Consider the following 23635-nt stretch of genomic DNA (forward strand, 5'->3'; position numbering starts at 1 on the left):
TGGATTGTTGTGCATGTGATATGCTTAGCGTGTTTGGTTAGAGGATTTGGAGAGGGATTTAGAAAAGAAAAGAGAAAAGATGTGTGAAACTATATGAAATGTAGACATATTTTTTTCACATTTCACCTACCTTTTCAATTTCTCTTTCCAAATCCCTCTTCAAATTCCTCAGCCAAACACACATTACTATCCAATTTCAATAAAAAAACTTTAAAAAAAAAAATCTCTATCAGATTCTTTGAAATAATGCACCAAATGATTCAAGATAACTTAACACCCCAAAAAAAAAAAAAATCAGGAATAAAATATATAGAAACAGGTTTTGAATAAATAATTGAAGAGCGTAAAGTACTCATTATTGTCTTTCATTTGGCAGGCCAGATCCAAATAGGTATGCTTAATGAGTGAATTAAATATTTGCTAGGATGACTAATGTGTGTTATGATAGCATCTATTTATTTATTAGCAATATTAGGTATCATAAAAAAACTTTCATGAAAATGATCATGAGAGATTTATGACCTTTGAATTATATTTAAAATAAAATATCACACACTAATCAAAATAATTTAAAGATCATAAATCTTTCACGATCATTTTCATAAAAAAAAATTTATGATCCCTAACTTTTCTCTTTATTTATTATATTGAAATTTGAAATCACACCCCTTAGGCACCTGCACGTGGGTCACTTACCCACATATCATATATACATACATTAGGGTTATCTGGGTGGTTAAGCATTAAACATTCGTTTAATATATCAAATTATAAAATGTCTTTCAACTTTTCAAACTCACAAAAGGTTAGGTAGCAAAAGTTATACTTTGAAAAGTTTAAGAACACTATACCAGTCTCCTTCATTACCACCGCGCATCCTAAACCAACATGTACCTCTAGTCATTTTATATACAATCACAATACAGTAATTACCACAAAACATAGAGAAATAAATAATAATAAATAAATAAAAAAGAAAAAAACTTCTGGTAGATCTAGGAGTTGAAACGCTAACGAAATCAAAATTGACTATAAGCATGATTCAAAGTTTTCAACAGAATATCCAAGAAGGTTAGGAACAGTAATAGGAATAATGAATGAGGGATTGGGGTTAAACCTATTAACAAATAATGAGTTTTCAGTAACTTTAATTAGAAATTAGGTCTCGTTTGGGAACAGACTAATTTAGTAACTTTTTCGCTATTTGGCTAAAAAAGTAGGTAAAAAAAACTTATATGTTTGGGATGATTTTTTGGCTAATTACGAAAAGATGTGCAAAAAGTAGAGAGAAAAAAGAATCTTTGACTTTTTGGTATGAGTTGTTAGCTTTTTGGCTAAAAAGATAACTTTTTGACTTTTTGGCCAAAAAGGTAAGTCCCCAAACGGGGCCTTAAAGTGGAACTCAACCGCTAGTTGAGACGGGTTTGAATAGTTTTGTATTCTCTTAAGTGAGAAAATTGTAATACAAAAATAATGAGCCGAAACCATTGAGTTGCGAATGAGAATTGTCTCATAAATTGAGTTGTGAATGAGAATTGTCTCATAAAGTGGGCATCAATAAAATTGGATTTAGATTTGGGCTTAATCTTAATTTGGACTGGGCCTAAACATATACTTGTGCATGTGTTGGGTTTGGTCTTAGACTTGAACTTGGACCTAGTCTTGAGCTTTGGGTTGAGCTATGTTGGGCTTAGTTTGTGCATGTATTTAATATTAGGCTTGGATCGGGTTGTGACCCAACACCCATATCTATTTTGCAACCTATCTAATTTAATTATCAAAACTCATACATTATATACATATTATGATTTATATAATGGTTTTGGAGTTTTGAACCTTTGTAACTCTAACCCTAATGGTTAGAGTTGATGGCATTTGACGACCTTATTAATGTTAGCCTTCATGACTAAGGCTCTCCCCTACTAGTACAAATAGAGGTCTTTCTCCTCCAACTTAGTAGATTGTTTTTAGAGAGGTTTTGTGATGGAAAATGAGATGATGTTTTGAAATAAAAAGTTGGAGATGATTTTTTACATTAAAGAAAAAATTTTCTATCTTTTTTTGTTAGCATATTCTTTGGATCTTATTTGAGAGAGTGCATTCATTGTCAAGTTTGCTGAAACTGTTCAGAAGGTGTTTCTGTATTAGCTGGTTTTGACTGTCGTATCTTGGGAGACAGACGCCGGCGTACCTCCAGCATCCATCGAAAGACGGTAAATTTGTTTTAATGAAATTTTCTAGTGCAGACTTCGGTTTGCTTCTTTTCTTATCATTTATTCTTAAATTTTTTAATATTTTTAGTTTACAAATATGAGTTCTAATATTTAGTTATCCAATTGTGATAGAGATCCCCATACATACATGACCCCCACAACTCTCATTCTCATCTCAATCACTCATAATGTAGGGTCCACACATACATGAGTGGACCCCACACACACATCCAGGGCTAAGATCAAATTGGGGGTCATAGAACTCCAAAAAAAGGGGGTCCCAAACATTTCGATTAGTTAGCCATGTTCATAATTTGTTCTATTAGTAATGTAATCTAATTCATTTCTGTATTTTTAGTTGTGTTGTTTGTTCTGTATTTCATCCTTTTAATAAAAAATTATTTTGTCATTTCTATTTAATTTATTTTATATATTTTTCTTGTATTATTATGAAAAAATACTAATAATCTTAAAATAGATTCATTATAAATAGTTTTGATAAAACAATTTAGTTTTTGTTATAACTTTATTCTAGTGACTCTTGGAATTAAAATTAATTTAATTGCCTATAGTTATTGAAATTTGAATTGTTTGTTTCAAGTAATTTATTCATGCAATTTATTTTATGTTAATTAGTTGTTATTGTATGAGTAATTTGATTGTTAGTGCATGATTTACTAAGTATTGATAAGATAAAATAAGAATTTTATTTCTCAATATTCTTACTAATTTATTTGATTTGTTTGTTATTTGTTTTCTTTTATAGCTAACTTTCTTTACAGGTTTACCTAAACGTAAAAGGAGGATATATAATACGAACAAATAAAACAAATTGGAATTAGTAAATGAGACCATTAATTTTTGTTTTGAACAGGATAACCTAAGCATGGATGATAATTTTTGGATCTTCAGATTTTTAGACATTTTAGTGAATTTAATTATTCACTTTATAGTTTAGTTTGATTTCGGATTTATTCCATATGTTGTTTTGAAAGTGTGATGATAATTTCAATTTAATTTGATTGATTTTGAAAATTTCAAGAGATTCAGCTAATTGAGAGATTTTCAACGGTATAAAAATCTCCAAACAGGTTTGTTTTAGGAGAAAATTTAGCAAAACAGTTTCGATTTTTCTAATATAATATTTATGTTGCATTATAAGGTGTGTGACACCCGAATTTTTAATTTAATACCATGATTATATTAATTACTCATAGGATATATATATATATATAAAAGAGAGAAATAATAATGATAATAATAATTAAAATAAATAAAGAAATAAATACATATATAATTGAATACAATTCCTCAGTCTACTATTGGAAATCTTTGTTAAGGGATAGATTGGGGGCACCACGTTTTAAATATTAAATATTTTAGTAAGCAGTAAATGATATTTTATAGTTTGGTAGTGAGATTTTTAGACGTGAACCTAACTTATAATCATACGTAATTTTAGGGATCATTGTGGATTACCAAAGAGGATAATAACCCTTACAAAAAACCTAAGTGACTTTTGGTAAAAGATAAGAGTCAAACCAAGAGGTAAATCAGGAGACAAACCAAGAGGTAAATTAGGGAAAGGGGTGAGAAGCTGCCATGTGTATTCTATGTATGATGTCCTTTTGCTTGGGCCTCACACATGAGTTCGGATCTCTGGCCGCACATTCCTGCGGCGCTCCCAGTAGCACTACAAAACGACGTTGTTTTGTATATTATTATTTTTTTTAAAATTTTTTTTTCCTTCCTTTTATTTCTGATTTCAGCTTTCCCCTTTCCTTTTTTGAACCCTAGACCAGAGGCGACGATACAGGACAAAGGAGGAAAAGAGGCGACGATCTGGACGAGAGTTTCAGCTAATGAACGGAGAGGCGACGGAGGCGAGGCGACAGGAGCGGCGAGAGACGAACAGACAGAGTCGGCGAGAGACGAAGAGTGAACTCCCGAGGTTCGTTTCTCTCCCTTTCGATTTTTCCATTATTTTTTTTTTCTGATACTCTTTGTAACCATTTTTCCATTTTTTAGATTTTCCATTCTTTTTTTTGCAAATTATATCATATTTTGTATCCCTAACTTCAAAATTTTGTATCCCTAACTTCATATTTTGTAAAATCAAAATCAGTCCCTAACTTCAAAATCATGATTTTTTATCATATTTTGTATCCCTAACTTCGATTTTTAGAGTATCAAAATAACACGATTTTTCCATTTTTTAGATTTTCCATTCTTTTTTTTGCCCATACACTTTTTGGTTGATGAACATATATTCTGACAATGGTTGATGAACATATGTTCAGAATCTTTAACATTGTTGATAAACATAAAAAAGTATTATTATTATTTTTTACATTTTTTCCATTCTTAAATATGTTCATCAACATAAATATATATATTCCATCAAATTTGAGAATTATATGTTCTACAAATCCAGCACATGAATATTTGATTCTGACATATTTGTGAACAAATTTGAGAACATATTTCATCAAATCACAAATTTGTGTCATAAGTATTATAGAACAAATTTGAGAACATATTGAACAAATTTGTGTCATAAGTATTATTATTATTTTTTCCATTCTTAATTTGAGAATGATTTGTAGAACATATTTGATTCTGACAATGATCTTGAATTTGAATTTGAGAATGATCTTGAATTTTAAAAATGGGAAAAGTATGTTGATGAACATATTTAAGAATGGAAAAAATATGCTCATCAACATATTTAAGAATGGAAAAAATATGTTCATCAACCATAGATTCTGACAATGTTAAAAATTCAAGATTCTGAACTTGTGAAGACCAGCCACAAGAATGATTCTAATTCTAATTTTTCCATCTCTAATTCTGAATTTGTGTACAAGAATGATTGTGAATATACAAAAATGATTATGAATTTGTGATAAGTGTAAAATCTGAATTTGTGATTTTGAATGTACAAAAATGATTCTGAATTTGTGAGAATAGAATGCCCATATGAGCATAACTATAGTTCAAACTAAAAAACCAAAATATGATAGACACTAGAGAGAACAAAAACAAGAAACAGAAAAATAAAATAGACCGAAGATATGACCAATTATAAAACTAGAGGCAAGTTTTCAATATTTTGCAACAAACCAGCTTCAGGAATTGAAAGAGTAAATAAATAAAACCCACAGAGCAATTAGAAGGGTAATGACTTGAGAACAGAATTTGTAAACAGGTGATGAGTTAATCACAAAGAATGAAAATCTTTGTGATGAATGACTTGAGAACAGAATTTGTAAACATATGTAAATAGGTGAAGTGAACTTGTATGCTTGTCTGATGTATGAAAATAGAATTTGAGTATGCTTGTCTGATGTTGATGAAAACTGATGGGTAGTAACTTCAAGTGTGCTGGATTTGAAAACTGATGAAAACTGATGGGTAGTGAACTTGTATGCTTGTCTGATGTATGAACTTGTTACCTACATCTCTTAACTTCAAGTGTGGTTAGATCTGTGTTGCATTTGAAATTGACTTTTGTGTTTACTTGTAATTAGGATTGACATGTCAACGAGTTCAAACAATGATACTAGATTTTTTGAAAATAAAATATGCAAATGTGGGAAAAGAGTATGAGTGTACATATCAGAATCAGAGAAAAATCCAAGGAAGTTGTATTTCAAGTGTGCAAATAAGGCTTGTGACTACTATGCGTGAGGAGGGGCTCCTACTAGGAATGGATCAAATATCTAAAAGAGCGGGTATGATTACGATTTTGCGAGAAACAATGAAGTTGTGAATATCTTGGAACGACTTGAGGCAAACCAACAAGAATGACTTGAAGCTATCAAATTCATGATGTTGACAACCATAGTGATGGTTGGTGTTACCATGCTAGCGGTGCTGTTGAAGTGAACTTGTATTTCTACTAAGTGTAAACCACTACTTGTAGAACTTGTATTTAGTTTTGAAACTTTTATATGTGCATGTAAAATCCAAACAATGTTTAATTAATGAAGTGACTATGCTATGTCAATTGTGTTGATTAATGATATTGAGTGTAATGTGTATGATGTATGAAGATTGATGCTATGAAAAGAAAGTGAATATGATGTTATGTGAGTACAAAGTGAATATGATATGTGAATATGATGTTGCATGATGGATGATCAATCCTTTACACAGGACACTGTACTGCAATTATTCCATGGGTTTTACCATGTTAAATCATAAAAGAGGCATCTCAAAGTAATCCTCAAAGAGGCATCTCAAAGTAAGCTTCCCAAATATTAAAAATAATATGATCACTCCAACCATCTTGCATCACCTCACCATGAGTGAACAAAATCAACATCCTGCATGAACTCACCATGCCTAGCCACTTGAATTGAACCTGTGGCCCAAGGAATTTAACCTGTCCAACTTCCCTAATCACCAACCACTATAAAATATTGACTAAAACAAACATAAAAATACATAAAAACACAAAAAGGCCATAAAAAATTCCATAAAAAAAGATATGTTTCTTCAAAAATATCCAATTCCCACCAAACATTAAAAATAAATAAAAACACATAAAAAAATACATAAAAAAGGCCATGATTCATCAAAAATATCCAACTCCCACCAAACATTAAAAATACATAAAAACACATAAAAAAGGCCATGATTCATCAAAAATATCCAATTCCCACCAAACATTAAAAATACATAAAAACACATAAAAAATACATAAAAAAGGCCATGATTCATCAAAAATATCCAATTCCCACCATACATTAAAAACACATAAAAAAAAGTTCCATAAAAATTATCAAAATCCCACCAAACATTAAAAAAACATAAAAAAGATCTCCATCAAAAATATCCAAATCCCACCAAACATAAAAAAATACACCAAAATCCAGAAATATAATAACATCATCGTTCGATGCAAGCCTTCCAGGGATGTCCATCCACATAACTGTCAGCAGGACTATGTGAGGCTTGTGACAGTTGGACTGCAGTAGTACCTCGAAGCAATTCCTGTAATGATGTCGGAGTGGGATACACTAAAGGCATTGAATCAGGCGGCATTGACTGAGGCGTGTTATTTCCCTGCAATAGTGATACATGTATTAAAATATTTATAGAATCTATACTACAATTTCAATGTAAAGTATGTAAGCAATTAAACTCACATCATATGTAGGATACATGACATGATGAACACTTGTACGATCCATGGCAAATGAAGGTTGAGATTGGGATTCAGGTCGAGCTTGGGATTGAGATTGAGAAATATAGATTGCACGACCATGACCCTAAAGTAAACCAACATAAAGAAAATAAGAAGTGAAATGAAAAAAAGGCAGTAATGCATTTTCATTTTAAAAAACAGACAATATGAAATATTACCTCAACATAATTACTACGACCCATGGCAAAAGGAGGTCGAGATTGACCTTATGGAGTGTAAACACCCTAAAGTAAACCAACATAAAGCAAAGAATAAGACAATGTGAAGAAAAAAAGTTAATAATGCATTTTCATGTTAAAAAACAAACAATATGAAATATTACCTCAACATAATTACTACCCATGGCAAAAGGAGGTCGAGATTGACCTTGTGGAGTGTAAACACCCTAAAGTAAACCAACATAAAGCAAAGAATAAGACAATGTGAAAAAAAAAGTTAATAATGCATGATATGTTGGTTCCGTATGAGGTTCAATTTCCCTAAGGTCTACGCATGTCAAAGGTAAACACCCTAAATTAAATATTATCTGGGTTAAATGATTACCCATGGCGGAAGAAGGTTGAGATTGACCTTGATAAGTAGAAAAAGAACCATCTTACATGCATCACATAACACCAAAAATAATAAATATAATGCTACTAGTTGCAAGAATAATCAATCCAACAAATTAATACAAGGTTGCACACAATAGTAAAAATTACCTGACTAGAAATATTACCTATGGCAACAGGAGGCTCATATTGACCTTCAGGAGTACAAAAACCATCACCCTGCAAACAACCAAATTATTTAATTCATTATTTTCCTAACACACATAACACAAAATTGATAATACATAACAATAACACATAACAAAATTAATTACCTGCTTAGATTGCATTCTTTTCTTCTTTGCAACAGATTTTTCCATCCCGCCCTTGATCCTCCTTCTTCGCTTACTAGTTGCTTGTCTTTTCTTGAGTCCCTTGGCTTGAATTGGACAATCTACTTCATCACTCTGTGGGCATGTGTTAGCTGAGGAATTTCTGAATTCAGTGATCTCCACTTGACCACAAGTGTGCACACTTAATTTGTCTTCAACCATGACACTCAGTTCTTCACCTTTTGCAAGTGACAAATGACAAGTTTTTTCACTTTCGGCGGCTCTACTTGCTATTGCTCTAAACATATTCATCAATGACCTATATCGCTCGCTTTGATGTAGTTTCACATCAGCCTTGACATCATACCCACGCCTATCTTTCACACTTTCAGCCCTTGCTTTTTTAGTCCATCATTTGAGTATGTATTGTGCAGGAAGGTCCTTTGAATTGATTATCTCTCTAAGCACCTTTAAACAATGTTGACACACTATGCCCTTCACTTCAAACTTCTTGCAACTACAACTCAAAAAACCACCTTTATTCATTGTCATATTCTTATCTTTTTTTCCATCTACATCCGTTCGAATTGTGAATATGGTACTCTCACCATCATGAATAATGCCTACAATGGACGCTTCAATGGACTGCACGTACTCATTTTGGAATTCCTCAAAAATTGTTTTGGTGTAAATATCTGCCATTTGCTTTAACATCACAGTTGGAATGGAAACCCTTGGCAATTTTTGACACAAATTATACTCGGCTTCCAATTCTTTATACCTCTTGTCATAGAGCACCCTCTCAAAATGCTTGAAAAATTCCATCAAGTTATGATCACAATTGAGATAATCCTTCAAAAATGCATTGAATGATTCACTTAGTTGAGTAGTACTCATTCCAGCTGCCCAAGAATTCATAATATATGGCCATCCCCATTTCTCCTTCACACCAAAAGTTTGCGCCAACCAATAATTGTTGCGTGCATCATACCTATCAAGCATTTGGTCCCATTGTATTTTGAATTCTTCTTCATCATCAATTTGATGCATAAATTTTGAAAAGACACCCTTTACCCCAACATATTCAAAGAGGGAACTCATATGCTTCACAGTATTTTGCATCAAATGCCATGTACAAAGTCGGTGGTTTGTACTAGGCATGACAACTGGAATGGCCTTAGCCATCGCAGCGTCTTGATCGGTGAAAATAGTTTGTGGAGCTTTGTTTGACATTGCCTCCAAAAAAATCTGAAACAACCATGTGAATGATTCGGCAGTCTCATTATACATCAACGCTGCACCGAATACAACTGTTTCTCGATGATGATTAAATCCAACAAAGGTTCCAAAAGGTCTATGTTCGTTATTTAATTTGTAAGTATTGTCAAAGGTCACTACATCACCAAATTGAGCATAGTCCATTATCATTTATGCATCCGCCCAAAATATGTTACTTATTTGCTCTTCATAATCTAATTGGACTGCATAATAAAAGGATGGATTTTCTAAACTTTTCTTACGAAAGTATTGCAACACACTACCCGCTTCTCCATATTCCAAATCTTTTTGTCTCTTCGATCTCAAGTAATTTTTTTGGTCTAATTTGGTGAAACCAAGTGATGCTCTTCCACCAGATTCCCTACCCAATAGCTCATAAGCAAACCTAAGAGGAATTCCGGATTCTGAAGCCAATTCTACTTCAATTGCTTGGGTGGTAGATATTTTTCTTTGGGATGGCAACATATGAATGCACTCTTGAGGCACAAGATCATGATTATGATGTTCAACAAAATCAATGGCAACATATTTTCCTAAATTTTTATCTAACTTGATACTAAATCGAGCACCACAACCACACCTCACCTTTTGTCTCGGAAATTTTACTAGTGGATCTCGCTTGCCCATACCCCGAGTTTCCTCTTTGTAACATACAAAAGTCCGTGAAGTTATTTCCTTAGTAAGTTTGTTCTTGTGTGCATATAGCTTCCTAATACTAAAGCCCACCTTTCCGCCATAGGTATTATAAAAATCATATGCAGCTTGTTCAGAGTCAAATGGCATGCCCAATTTCGGCTTCCAACCACAATTAGGCAACTCATCAATAATATTATTTTCTTCGATTACATGCAATTCGATTTATAGGTTCAATGAATCAATTCATATTACTTGGATCTATGACTTGGATTTTTTTGGACAAGTATGATAATGTTTAATTTTGTATCTCTGTGTTTCTAATTTAACAAAGTACCTCTCTGTTTTTAGTTTAGTTTCATCAGCAATCCATCGACATATACCAACCTTCTAGTGCAAAAATAAAAAATAAACAACCAAATTCTATACATTTTCGTATAAAAGTGATGGTAATATCATTTTTTCCATCCATATAATTAATAAATTGTTAAGGAAGCTAACTGTTATATCAATTTAAATTTTATAAAAAAATCAATGTAATTATGTTAAAATTAGAATCTATGAGCAATATGGTTTTATTATGTTAAAATTAGAATCTATTTGCAATATCATTTTTAGAAAAAATCACTGTAATTTATCCAAAATAAAATTTGGCCAAGCATGCAAATTGTTAATTTTTGTTCCATTTCATCTGTGTGCCATTTAATCTATGTTTCATTTTGACATTATTTTATACATATATACATCATTTTTTCCATCCATAAAATTGGCCAAGCATGCAAATTATATATTTGGCAACAGAAGTCCAAGCATGCATATTATATATTTGACAACAGAGGTCCAAGCATGCAAATTTTATACATTGTATTTACGTTATGACTTGCCCTGATGGGTACTGATTTTAAATCATACATGTGAGTTGATTTTAGTTGAACTTTTTGACTAATATGAACTGTTAAAATTGGTTTGTTTTGGGACATTTTTTCTCTGCCACAGATAGAAAACATATTTATTCCTTGCCTTGAAAATCAAGGAAAAGTGTTGGTACTAGCAAACATTCAAAGTTCGATTGAAAAATAAAATTTCCTGATCTAAGGATGATTTTCCACATCATGTGACAAAAATAAGTAAATTGTTGAGTGAAAGGCAGACTAAAGAAATAGATTTGCATAACTGAAACTAAAAAGTGTGCATAAAGAAAGCATGAATGAGAACCTTTTCGAGAGATGAGGGGAAAAGGGAGAAAATGAAAATGGCTTTTAAAAGAAATATGATTTTACCCATTTAAATTATATATACGTATATATAACAGCCCCCCCGCCAAAGGAAAAATTATAGGAAGAACAGCCCCCTTCAAGGAAAAATCAATTCCATACCATTCAAGGAAAAATTATATATCAATTATATATACGTATATAGAGGCCCAGAAATGAAACAGAGATGAAATGGACCTCGTCATGGCTGCAATGTCGGCTTGACGCCATCACGTTGCCGCCGGACTCGCCTCCCTCCGCCATCCTCTGTCCATCACCATCGCCTCCCTCCACCATCTCTCACACTTTGTTTCTTCGCAGATCTTGCAAATCATGTCTCCGGTCTCCGATCGTCGTGTCTCCTGTCTCCGAGCGTCTTGCGGTCTGCGCCGATCGTCTCTCTCTCTCTGCGCCTCTCTTCTCTCTCTTTGTCTAGCTCTGTATGTCGCAATGGTTAGGGCTAAACATAGATGAAATAAACGGGCGGGAAATTCAAATTTTTGGGGAAAAAAAAAACTAAACTAAACTAAACAAAACGACGTCATTTTGGAGATGGCGGCAAGGAAGGCTGCAAGATTGTGCGGCCGATGATCCTTATTCCTCATACATTGGATGGGAATAAATTGTCACGACCCAACCCCAGGGGTTTAGGGTTAGAATCGCAACTTACTAACTTATTCTTATTCGTAGCAAATTAAGCTGCGCAAGCGGAAATAAAAATAAGTAAACAGAAATTTTACGTCATGTTACTATTTAAGAAAGAGAAAATACATTTCTAGGGCTTTCATTATTTTATTATTCAGTGACCAGCCCCGAATAGAAACAAAACGGAGCAAAAATATAAAAAAGAAAAATAGTGATTCAACATCAGTCCATGTGCAGATTCCATTTTGTGGGGTTATGGGTTCATCTCGTCACCTGAAAGGGTAACAGCTATAAGCACACAGCAGAGTGAGAAATATTATGCCAAGAGTGTAGGGAATACAAAATAACCATAGATAATTAGTTAGGCTAAAAATATTTGCATAATTTAATTGAAAACGACAATTTATTTAAAGTGGTAGAATACAGAAATCATAAATAATTACAACCACGGTATGAAACAGAACAGAGCAGAGGTTACAGAAGTGACAGTCATAATAGAGGTCAATGAATCCATGACAAATAGAGGACCACAAAGTGGTCAAACAGAGGCCAGTGGTTATTTAAGTCCCCTAAGGCGTGGGACTCCCGTTGTGATACTTACAAAACATAATTGTTTATAAGGTTATAATCAAATATATACTAAAATTTAAACAAACATATTCATGGGTTTCCTTTTAAGTAAATAGAGTTTAGAAAGTAACCCACGTAATTGAAATATTTATAAACATAATTTTTATTTATATAACTTAATAAATATAACTTGTATAAAATAAGTTATGGTAACTCAAAACATTCGTAAAACATATAATGATAAAGCAAGGTATAATATAACTCACCTGAATTATAACCCTTAGCCTTACTTTACTATCAAACTTCCCTACTATTAGTTTTTTTTACTCTCACTTACGTACCTCTCTCTCTCGGTTCCACTCTTTGTTCTTTCGTTTTTTCCTCCTTCAGTTCATCACCCCCTTGCCCCTTTTTATACTGTGAGTCAAGCCTTACTTGGAGTGCCACGTACCCCCCCTCTCTTAGGAGGCATAATGAGGCTAGGAGGTGGATCTCTTAATTGCAAATTTAAGATGAGATTTGAATCTTGTAAAGATATGTATAAATCTTCATACTTGGGCATTTTTACATACTTGGGTTTTTTTTCTTTCTTTTGGGCCGAAGTTTACAAACCTTGCTGGGCAACTAGCTTATTTCTTTTTTATTCATTTATTTATTTGTTTTGGCGTTAAATTATTATTTATTACTATCTTTAGTTTGACCCAATTAATATTACAATTCCATAAATGTGTTAATTTGCTCCCAAATAATAATTCCCAATTAGTCCTATAATCCAATGCCAAATTAGATTTATATATTTATTTATTTAATAGTCTATCATCACATGCCACTATACTTATATATATATATATAACTCTAAATATTTATGTGGACTTAATTAAACGTTTGGGATGTCACATTTCTCCTATTCTAATGAGAAGTTTGTCCTCAAACTTGACGTACCTTAACTTTTGAAGAGGTGTGGGTATTTAGCTCGCATTTGACTTTCTGTTTCCCACAAAGCTTCTTCGATGCGATGATTTCGCCATAAGACCTTTACTAGTGGTATGGTCTTGTTTCGGAGAACTTGATTACGACGATCGAGAATCTGCACTGGTTGTTCTTCGAAGGTGAGATCTTCTCGAACTTCCAAGTTCTCATAGTCGATGTTATGTTCTAGATCTTGGAGATACCGTCGGAGCATTGAAACGTGAAACACGTTGTGGATATTAGATAGCTCAAGAGATAGTGCAAGGCGATAGGCTACAGGACCAATTCTTTCCAGTATCTCGAATGGCCCGATGTAACGTAGGTTTAGCTTTCCGCGCTGTCCGAATCGGATCACTCCTCTTGTTGGTGAGATTTTGAGAAACACATAATCTCCTACTTGAAATTCCAAGTCTCGTCTCCAAGTATCTGCATAACTTTTCTAGCGACTCTGAGCAGTGCGAATCCGCTGTTGGATGAGTTAGATTTTCTCACTGGTGACTTGTACGATTTCGGGGCCTAACAATTTCCTGTCCCCGACCTCCGTCCAGCATAGAGGTGATCGACATCTCCTTCCATACAGAGCTTCGTACGGCGCCATTCCAATGCTTGGCTGATAGCTGTTGTTATAGGTGAATTCCACCAAAGGTAGGTACTCATCCTAGTTACCTTTGAGGTCCAACACGCATACACGTAACATGTCTTCTAACGTCTGGATTGTTCTTTCAAATTGCCCATCAGTTTGTGGATGATAGGCCATACTGAACTTCAGTGTAGTTTCCAAAGCTTTTTGCAATTTATTTCAGAAGTGAGACACGAAACGAGGGTCTTGGTCAAACACGATCGATACTGGGATACCATGTAACCGAATAATCTCCTTGATATATAAAGTGGCAAACTTATTCAGAGGGTACATGATTTTGATTGGTAGAAAATGTGCTGACTTTGTCAATCGGTCTACTATAACCCATATTGCATCATTCTTTGAAAAAGTCTATGGTAGCCCGACCACGAAGTCAATAGTAATGTGTTCCCATTTCCATTCAGGAATAGGGAGTGGTTGCAGCAGCCCTGCAGGTCTCTGATGTTCTGCTTTAACACGCTGACAATGTAGACATTTGGAAACATGGCTTGCTATATCTCTTTTCATTTCGGTCCACCAGTAGTGTTTCTTCAGATCATGATACATCTTTGTGTTGCCAGGGTGGACTGCAAATCTCGAGTTATGAGCTTCCTCCAGTATCTTCTTCTTGAGTTCTGGGATGTCAGGTATGCAAATTCGATTTTGAAATTTCAGTATCCTATTGCTTATAATGAAATCAAGATCAGGCTTGTTTCCTTGTTCCTCGTACCTTTTCTTCAAGAGTTTATCTTCCCATTGGCGTGCTTTAATTTCTCCAAACAATGTATGCTCTACGATTACATTGGTGAGCAACCCATTGATCTTGTGGAAAATGAGAGTACATGCCAAACTTCTCGTCGTCTTTCGGCTCAGTGCGTCTGCCACCACGTTAGCTTTGCTCAGATGGTGATGAATCTCTATATCGTAGTCTTTCATAAATTCTAACCACCGCCGTTGCCTCATATTCAATTCCTTCTGTGTGAATAGGTATTTTAGACTCTTGTGGTTAGTATAAATTTTGCAGGTTGTACAGTAGAGATAATGACGCCAGATTTTGAGAGCAAAGATCACCGCAGCTAATTCCAAATCGTGAGTCGGGTAGTTCTTCTCGTGAGTCTTCAATTGTCATGACGCATAAGCAATGACTTTTCTCTCTTGCATGAGAACGTAACCCAAACCATTATATGAGGCATCACTATAGATTACGAACCCATCTGCTTCGGTAGGGAGTGCTAGTATAGGGGCTGACACAAGTCGGCCTTTTAATTCTTGAAAGCAACGCTCCTGTTTATCAGTCCATTCAAAGGGTGTGTTCTTCTGAGTTAGCTGGGTCAAGGGTGATGCTATTTTTGAGAAATCTTGCACAAAGCGTCGATAATAGCCAGGTAGACCCAAGAAACTTCGGATTTCCGACACATTAATAGGTCGTGGCCAGTCCACGATTGCTGTAACTTTTTGAGGGTCAACTGCGATGCCATCTTTGTTAATGACGTGACCGAGAAAATGTACACTAGTGATCCAGAATTCGCATTTCTCCAACTTGGCGTAGAGTTTATGATCACGTAGTGTTTGTAGAACCATTTGCAAGTGCCGCTCATGAGCTTCTGGTGACTTGGAGTATATGAGGATGTCGTCAATGAAAACGATGACGAACTCATCAAGACAGGGTTTGAACACTTTGTTCATGAGGTCCGTGAAGGCTGCAGAGGCATTTGTGATGCCAAACGGCATGATGAGAAATTCGTAGTGCCCGTAACGGGTTCTGAAGGCCGTCTTTTCAATGCTTTCCGTTTTAACCTTTAGCTGATGGTAGCCAGAACGTAAGTCAATTTTGGAAAATACTTGTGCGCCTTGAAGTTGATCGAACAAGTCATTGATTCGCGGCAGAGGATATCGATTCTTGATGGTAACCTTATTCAGCTCCCGGTAATCGATGCATAATCTCATCGTGCCATCCTTTTTCTTTACAAACAATACTGGAGCTCCCTAGGGTGAGGTACTAGGCCGAATGTAACCTTTGTCCAAGAGTTCCTGGAGTTGAGTCTTCAGCTCTTTCAATTCTGTCATTGACATGCGATAAGGAACTTTTGATATAGGCTGCGTGCCAGGTTGGGTTTCAATGGTGAATTCGATCTCTCGATCAACTGGAATACTGGGTAGATCTTCAAGAAAGACATCCGGGAATTCTCGAACTACAGGAATTGCATCAATGGTAGGGGGCCTCTTTTTGTGTATCAATCACATAACAAATATAACTACCACAACCCTTTCTTAGAAGTCGTTGGGCCACCATGGAGGATATAATACAGGAAGGGTTAGAAACTTCAGTCCCATCAAAGACAAGTTCGGTTTGGTTTGGTAGCTTAAGGGAGACCTTTTTGGCTTTACAATCGATAGAGGCGTAGTTGGCAGCCAGCCAATCCATACCAAAGATTACATCAAAGTTTCCAATGCGGAGGGAAATCAAGTTTACATATAAGGTTTTGCCTTTTAGGAATATAGCACAGGATTTGTACATATCAGTACTACAGGCAGACTTACCAGAAGGAAAAGACACAGACAATGTATATCCTAATGATTCGGGTGTTGATGTCAACTTGGCAGCAAAGTGTGGTGCAACAAAAGAATGAGTTGACCCAGAGTCAATAAGGACATGAGCTAAAAGACCAGAGACAGAAAGTGTACCTGATACAACATTTTCGGTAACTCTGGTTTTTCAAGTACCAAGACGAAAGCCTGACCTTGGCGGTTTTGATCATTCTTTTCTCCTCCCGGTCCCCCGGTTCTCCTGACTGGGCCAAAGGGGTTGGCTATAGGGTTAACCATCTTTGGACAATCCCTTAGCAAGTGGCCAAACTGTCCGCATCTAAAACATGCTCTCGTGTCCCGATGGCATTGTCCCCAATGAGCCCTCCCACAAGTGGGGCAAGTTGGAATAGTGCCACCTCGGGGGTTGATCGGACCTTGGTGGCCTGAGCTGGTTGTGTCCATGCTTACCTTTTTATGAGGTGCAACACCGGGTCTTCTGTTATCCCTTTCCTAGATTCGCTTCTTGAAGCTTGGTTCTCCGGAATGTGAGGCTTTAATTCTCTTTTCTGCTATGTACGCCAGGTCCACCACTTCTGCATAGGTTGGCAATTTCAAGACTTCAAGCCTGTCTTTAATTCTAGCATCCAATCCTGTTTCAAATTTTCTTGCGTTTCGAGTTTCAGTGGGGATGACGTATGTTGCAAACCGAGCGAGTTATGTGAACTTGCTCTCATATTCGGCCACCGTCATGGTTCCTTGCTTAAGATGTATGAATTCGGATGCCTTCTGTTCCTGCAATGAATCTGGAAAGTATTTTTCGTAGAATACTTCCAAGAATCTCGCCCAAGTCGTAATTTCTTCTTTGGCCAGAGTGAGAAGCCACCATTCCTGCGCATTGTCTTTGAAAGTGAAAGTGGCGAAAGTTACCTTTTGTCTCTCGGTGCAGGGTAGGGCACGAAAAATCTTTTCCATGTCTTTAACACAAACGTTTGCTACCATTGGGTCTGGGCCTCCGGTAAATGCGGTGGGTTTCAGATCTTGGAACTGTTTTATGGTAACCAGCCTTTCTCGCTGTTTTGGCATCCCATTGTTGATGTTAGTTTGCAAGGCTTGCAAAAAGCTAGTAACCGCTCTTTCCATTACTCTTTTCATCGATTCAGTGCCACTAACTGATGACTCACTTCTATTACCATTATTTGCCATTCTACAAGTAATAAACAAGGCATTATATTCTCAACGCAGCATATATATAGGTATATATGTAGCACTATTTATATTTATATGAACTGCTAACATTACACATTTTTATTTTTTTTATACTTCATATTACATTAGTCAGAATATGTTAGTGTTCCATCCTTGCGGTAAACAAAAACAAAAGTCAACAAAAAGGGATTAGAACACATCAGGATTAACATACAAAAGATTTCCTACTACCCATATCTAGAGTGGTGGGTCACATAGGCCGAAAAACCAGGGGAAATAGTGCTGCATAAAAAGCTCAAACTCCCACCCCAACTAGACTACACCAAAACACACCCATGCTACTTGTACCGTGAAAATGGGGATAGACCGTATATGACCCACAAATGCTCGGTCGACAATCCAAACAAGTGTCTCAACATATGACAGATCATTTTCGAAATCAACACTTGGAATATTAATGACCTCCAGTGGGTTAGGGACTGTGGTGAAAATATACTCATCGGGGTACACGTTCCCCTTCCTAGCTACAAACTCTGAGGGTAGAGGGCCTATAATATAATACGGGCGGTCGTGACCCGGGGCGACGCCAAGAACGCGAGATGGTCCGAGAAAACGTCTCCATGTATGGACAAGGCTGTGCCTCCATAATAAGTGTGGGACGTCGGTAGGGTCAACCTGGATATAAATTGGCCGACCCATCAACCGGCCAAGGCCTGGGTGCAATCCCCTAACTATTTCCTCAGAATCTCCCCAACCCTCAGGTGAGGCGAGGGCGGGGGCAGGGTGTTCAGCTAAGATTTCACCTAAATTGATGGCCTGAAGGTCATTCCAAAAAGCATCATCAAGGTAAATCTCTGACATCCCTACAATACCAGAATAAACGTGAGATTTTACATAGGAAAGACTAACGGTGCAGGTAAATATTTTATTTTATTTTTGTTTTACTATGTTTTCTTAGCTATATAGTTTTATTTAAAAAAAAATTTGTTTTTTTTGAACTGTTGCTCTGATACCACCTTTGTCACGACCCAACCCCAGGGGCTTAGGGTTGGAATCGCAACTTACTAACTTATTCTTATTCGTAGCAAATTAAGCTGCGCAAGCGAAAATAAAAATAAGTAAACAGAAATTTTACATCATGTTACTATTTAAGAAAGAGGAAATACATTTCTAGGGCTTTCATTATTTTATTATTCAGTGACCAGCCCCGAATAGAAACAAAACGGAGCAAAAATATAAAAAAGAAAAATAGTGATTCAACATTAGTCCATGTGCAGGTTCCATTTTGTGGGGTTATGGGTTCATCTCGTCACCTAAAAGGATAACAGCTATGAGCACACAGCAGAGTGAGAAATATTATGCCAAGAGTGTAGGGAATACAAAATAACCATAGATAATTAGTTAGGCTAAAAATATTTGCACAATTTAATTGAAAATGACAATTTATTTAAAGTGGCAAAATACAGAAATCATAAATAATTACAACCACGGTATGAAACAGAACAGAGCAGAGATCACAGAAGTAGCAGTCAGAACAGAGGTCAATAGATCCATGACAAACAGAGGTCAGTGGTTATTTAAGTCCCCCAAGGCGTGGGACTCCTGTGGTGATACTTACAAAACATAATTGTTTATAAGATTAGAGTCAAATATATACTAAAATTTAAACAAACATATTCATGGGTTTCCTTTTAAGTAAATAGAGTTTAGAAAGTAACCCACGCAACTGAAATATTTATAAACATTATTTTTATTTATATAACTTAATAAATATAACTTGTATAAAAAAAGCTATGGTAACTCAAAACATTCGTAAAACATATAATGGTAAAGAAAGGTATAATATAACTCACCTGAATTATAACCCTTAGCCTTACTTTACTATCAAACTTCCCTACTATAAGTTTTTTTTACTCTCACTTACGTACCTTTCTCTCTCGGTTCCACTCTTTGTTCTTTCGTTTTTTCCTCCTTCAGTCCATCAACCCCTTGCCCCTTTTTATATTGTGAGTCAAGCCTTACTTGGAGTGCCACGTACCCCCCCTCTCTCAGGAGGCATAATGAGGCTAGGAGGTGGATCTCTTAATTGCAAATTTAAGATGAGATTTGAATCTTGTAAAGATAAGTATAAATTTTCATACTTGGGCCTTTTTACATACTTGGGTTTTTTTTTCTTTCTTTTGGGCCGAAGTTTACAAACCTTGGTGGGCAACTAGCTTATTTCTTTTTTATTCATTTATTTATTTGTTTTGGCGTTAAATTATTATTTATTACTATCTTTAGTTTGACCCAATTAATATTACAATTCCATAAATGTGTTAATTTGCTCCCAAATAATAATTCCCAATTAGTCCTATAATCCAATGCCAAATTAGATTTATATATATATTTATTTAATAGTCAATCATCACATGCCACTATACTTATATATATATATATAAGTCTAATAGTTATGTGGACTTAATTAAACGTTTGGGGTGTCACATAAATAGTGAGGTGAAGTCGATTAAGGAAGCACCAAAACGAAGTAAAGGAGGAGTGTGGCAAGTAAGGTTCGGGAGCATAGTGATAATAAGAGTAATTTATATAGGTGGGTTATATTATACCTTGAGCTACCATAACATGTTTTAAATATGTCTTGAGTTACCATAATATTTTACGAATGTTTTGAGTTACCACAATTTATTTTATATAATTTATGTTTTATGGTTATGTTAATGTTTCAATTACGTAGATTATTTTCTGAACTATATTTACTTAAATTGAAACCCATGGATAAGTCTGTTTAACTTTTAATAATTATTTGACGATGATTTTGTAAATAATTATTTTTTGTAAGTACCACCACGGGAATCCCATGCCTCGGGAGACGTAAATAATCCCTGACCCCTATTTGGCCACTTTGTGATCCTCTGTTTGTCATTGATCCATTAACCCGTGTTCTGATTGTCACTCCAGTGACCCCTGTTCTGTTATGTACCGTGATAATAGTTATTTACGTAATTTTTATATTTCAGTTTCTGCCATTTAAATATTTTATTTATGTAACTTAAATTATGTTAATGTTTTAGCTTAAATAACTATCCATGGCTATTTTGTACCCCTATACTCACAGTATAATATTTCTCATTCTGTCATGTGCTTATAGCTGTTACCTCTTTCAGGTGACGAGACTTAGCAGGATCATGACGGAGGATAAACCATAGTGTTTTCTTTTTTCTTTTTTTTTTTGGTACTGTTTACATTTCTAATTGGACACCTGGAATAAAATAAAAGCCCAAATAACTATGTTTGTTTTCTTTTAATAAACATTCAGTACCCAATTATTTTATTTTAATAAACATTCAGTATCCAATTATTTTATTTTAATTTATTTAATTTATCCGCTTGCGCCACAACTACAAAATTATTTGAATTATTTTATTTTCATCTTGTTGCGACGCCAAGCCTTTGGGTACCGAGTTTGGGTCGTAACAAGGTGGATGGGTTCTAAGAGAGTATTAGTGCATGGTGCAATATTTTGCATTATAATGCCTTCACTTTGTATTCATTCTATTAATTAATTGTTGTATTGGTGGTGAGTTTTTCCATATTTTGATGTGTATAATCAAGTGAATTACTTCAAACATTATTGTGTATTGTTAGAATTTAACTCTATTATTTATAAAATTATTTGTTCATAGTCAGATGGTTGGAATGCCAGTGTTATGACCATAATAGTCTTATATACGTAATTATTTCATAGCTATGAAACTCATGACATTCTTATAACTGCAATACATCCATAGCTGCTTGAGGTACCGTTTGGGAAGCAAAACTGAGGCTATTTTAGCCATGTCCGGACAAATTAGGCTTATTTAGCCACGTCTAGACAAAACAAAAATCAATGTGTTGGGTTCAATCCCTTGTGGGGTAAATTTACCAAAATACCCTGAAAAGAGAAGAAGCTATTCTTGGCATTGTTCCCTCAGCGTGACTTTTGGGATACTGACCCACTGTCACTATTTTTTGACATGGAAGGATTTTGGGTTTTTTTTTTCCCCTTAAAATAATCATAAAAGAATAAAAATAAATTTTTTAGTTCAATAAAATAAAATATTATATTAAGAGATTGTTTAGGGTGTCCTAAATAAGTATACTTTTTATCTTTTTTGACTACAAAATTGAAATAAAAAATATGAATATTTGGGTTAACTTTTTGATTTTTTATAAAAAAATATGTATTAACAAATTGTATAAATTAGTGTGTAAGGAAAAGTTTTAAAAAAAGAATGACAAAAATACGGCTCATCCAAAAAAAAAAAAGTTTTAAATATTTTGATTTTTTTGTTATGTATTTGGTTATGATTTCAGTGTAGACTTCTGAAAGTAGTATGGAGTTTCAAGTTATGTGTTTGGTTATGAGTTTTAAAAATAATTTATTAATTGAGTTTTATTTTATGTGTTTGGTTACGATTTGAGTGTAGAGTTGTTTTTAAATTTAAAATATTAACATTTTAAATTATTTAATTTTTTTGAATATTTAAATTATTTAAATTTTTTTGTTAAAATAATTTTTTGAATATTTAAATTATTTAAATTTGTACGCTTTAAATTTTTTGAATATTTATTTTAAATTTTTGCTTATTAAAATTTTTAGATTATTTACTTTATTTAAATATTTAAAATAAAATTACAATTAAAATAAAAATTAAAGTTAAAATAAAATTAAAATTAAAATTAAATATTTGAAATTATATTAAAATTAAATTATTTAAATTACATAATATACTAAAATAAAACCTCACTTTTTATCATTTCACAGAAAATGAAAATAAAATAAAAATAAAAATAAAAAACACATGAAAAAACCATTTGGAAAAAAAAACTTAAAATACATAAATTATTTTAAATAAAATACGCCTCATTCAAAAATATTTAGTGCGAATTAAAAAATTACAAAAATGTAGATTGAAAAAAAAAACGAACAACAAAAATACGCCTCATCCAAAAAGATAAAAAAAAAAAAAAGAAAAAGAAATTACCATTTGCCATATAATTTACAAATAAATAAAACACATGAAAACCCATTTTTGAAATATAAAAACAAATTAATGTGTACGAATTAAAAAATGACAAAAACGTAAATTAAAAAAAAATAACGAGAAAAATACGCCTCATTCAAAAATATATATAAAAAAAAACATAAAAACATAAATTACCATTCGCCACGTAATTTACAAACAAATGAAACACATAAAAAAAAATGTTATTGTATACCAATAAAAATAAATAAGACAAAAAACGTAAATTAAAAAACAAGAACTAATTAATGTATAAAAAAATAAAAATGACAAAAACATAAATTTAAAAAAAAATAAAAAATAAAGCAAAATACGGCAAATCCAAACCCAAAATAAAAAAATAAATATTTTACCAAAATACGCCAAAATAAAACCCAAAATAAAAAAATTTAAGCAAAATACTCCAAATCCAAACCCAAAATAAAAAATAAAAAATAAAAAGTTAGCAAAAAAAACCAAATCCAAACCAAAAATAAGGAAAAAAAAAAAAAAAAAAAAAAACAACAACAACAACAAGGGCACTTTGGTAAATGAACAGGAAGACACCTCACCAAAAAGCCAAAAAGTCAAAAAAGCCAAAAAG

The 23635-nt window shown here is 33.8% G+C and overlaps 2 protein-coding genes and 1 pseudogene across 2 annotated transcripts; all 3 read right to left on the bottom strand.

The window, feature by feature from the left end:
• Nucleotides 1-8698: 8698 nt before the first annotated feature.
• Nucleotides 8699-9709, bottom strand: LOC145791755 (protein FAR1-RELATED SEQUENCE 5-like). Its single transcript, XM_082872192.1, has one exon. The coding sequence runs from the start codon at nucleotides 9707-9709 to the stop codon at nucleotides 8699-8701; it is 1011 nt and encodes a 336-aa protein (XP_082728318.1).
• Nucleotides 9710-9715: 6 nt separating this feature from the next.
• Nucleotides 9716-10348, bottom strand: LOC145791756 (protein FAR1-RELATED SEQUENCE 5 pseudogene; annotated as a pseudogene).
• A 5892-nt stretch (nucleotides 10349-16240) lies between these two features.
• Nucleotides 16241-17080, bottom strand: LOC145791757 (uncharacterized). The gene is made up of 3 exons (XM_082872193.1): nucleotides 16996-17080; nucleotides 16629-16912; nucleotides 16241-16477 (listed from the first exon to the last, which is right to left on the bottom strand). The coding sequence occupies exons 1-3, from the start codon at nucleotides 17078-17080 to the stop codon at nucleotides 16241-16243; spliced, it is 606 nt and encodes a 201-aa protein (XP_082728319.1).
• Between the last annotated feature and the right edge of the window lie 6555 nt (nucleotides 17081-23635).

This window comes from Camellia sinensis, chromosome 5 (assembly GCF_055761805.1).
Source record: "Camellia sinensis isolate YWXY chromosome 5, ASM5576180v1, whole genome shotgun sequence".
Lineage (NCBI taxonomy): Eukaryota > Viridiplantae > Streptophyta > Magnoliopsida > Ericales > Theaceae > Camellia > Camellia sinensis.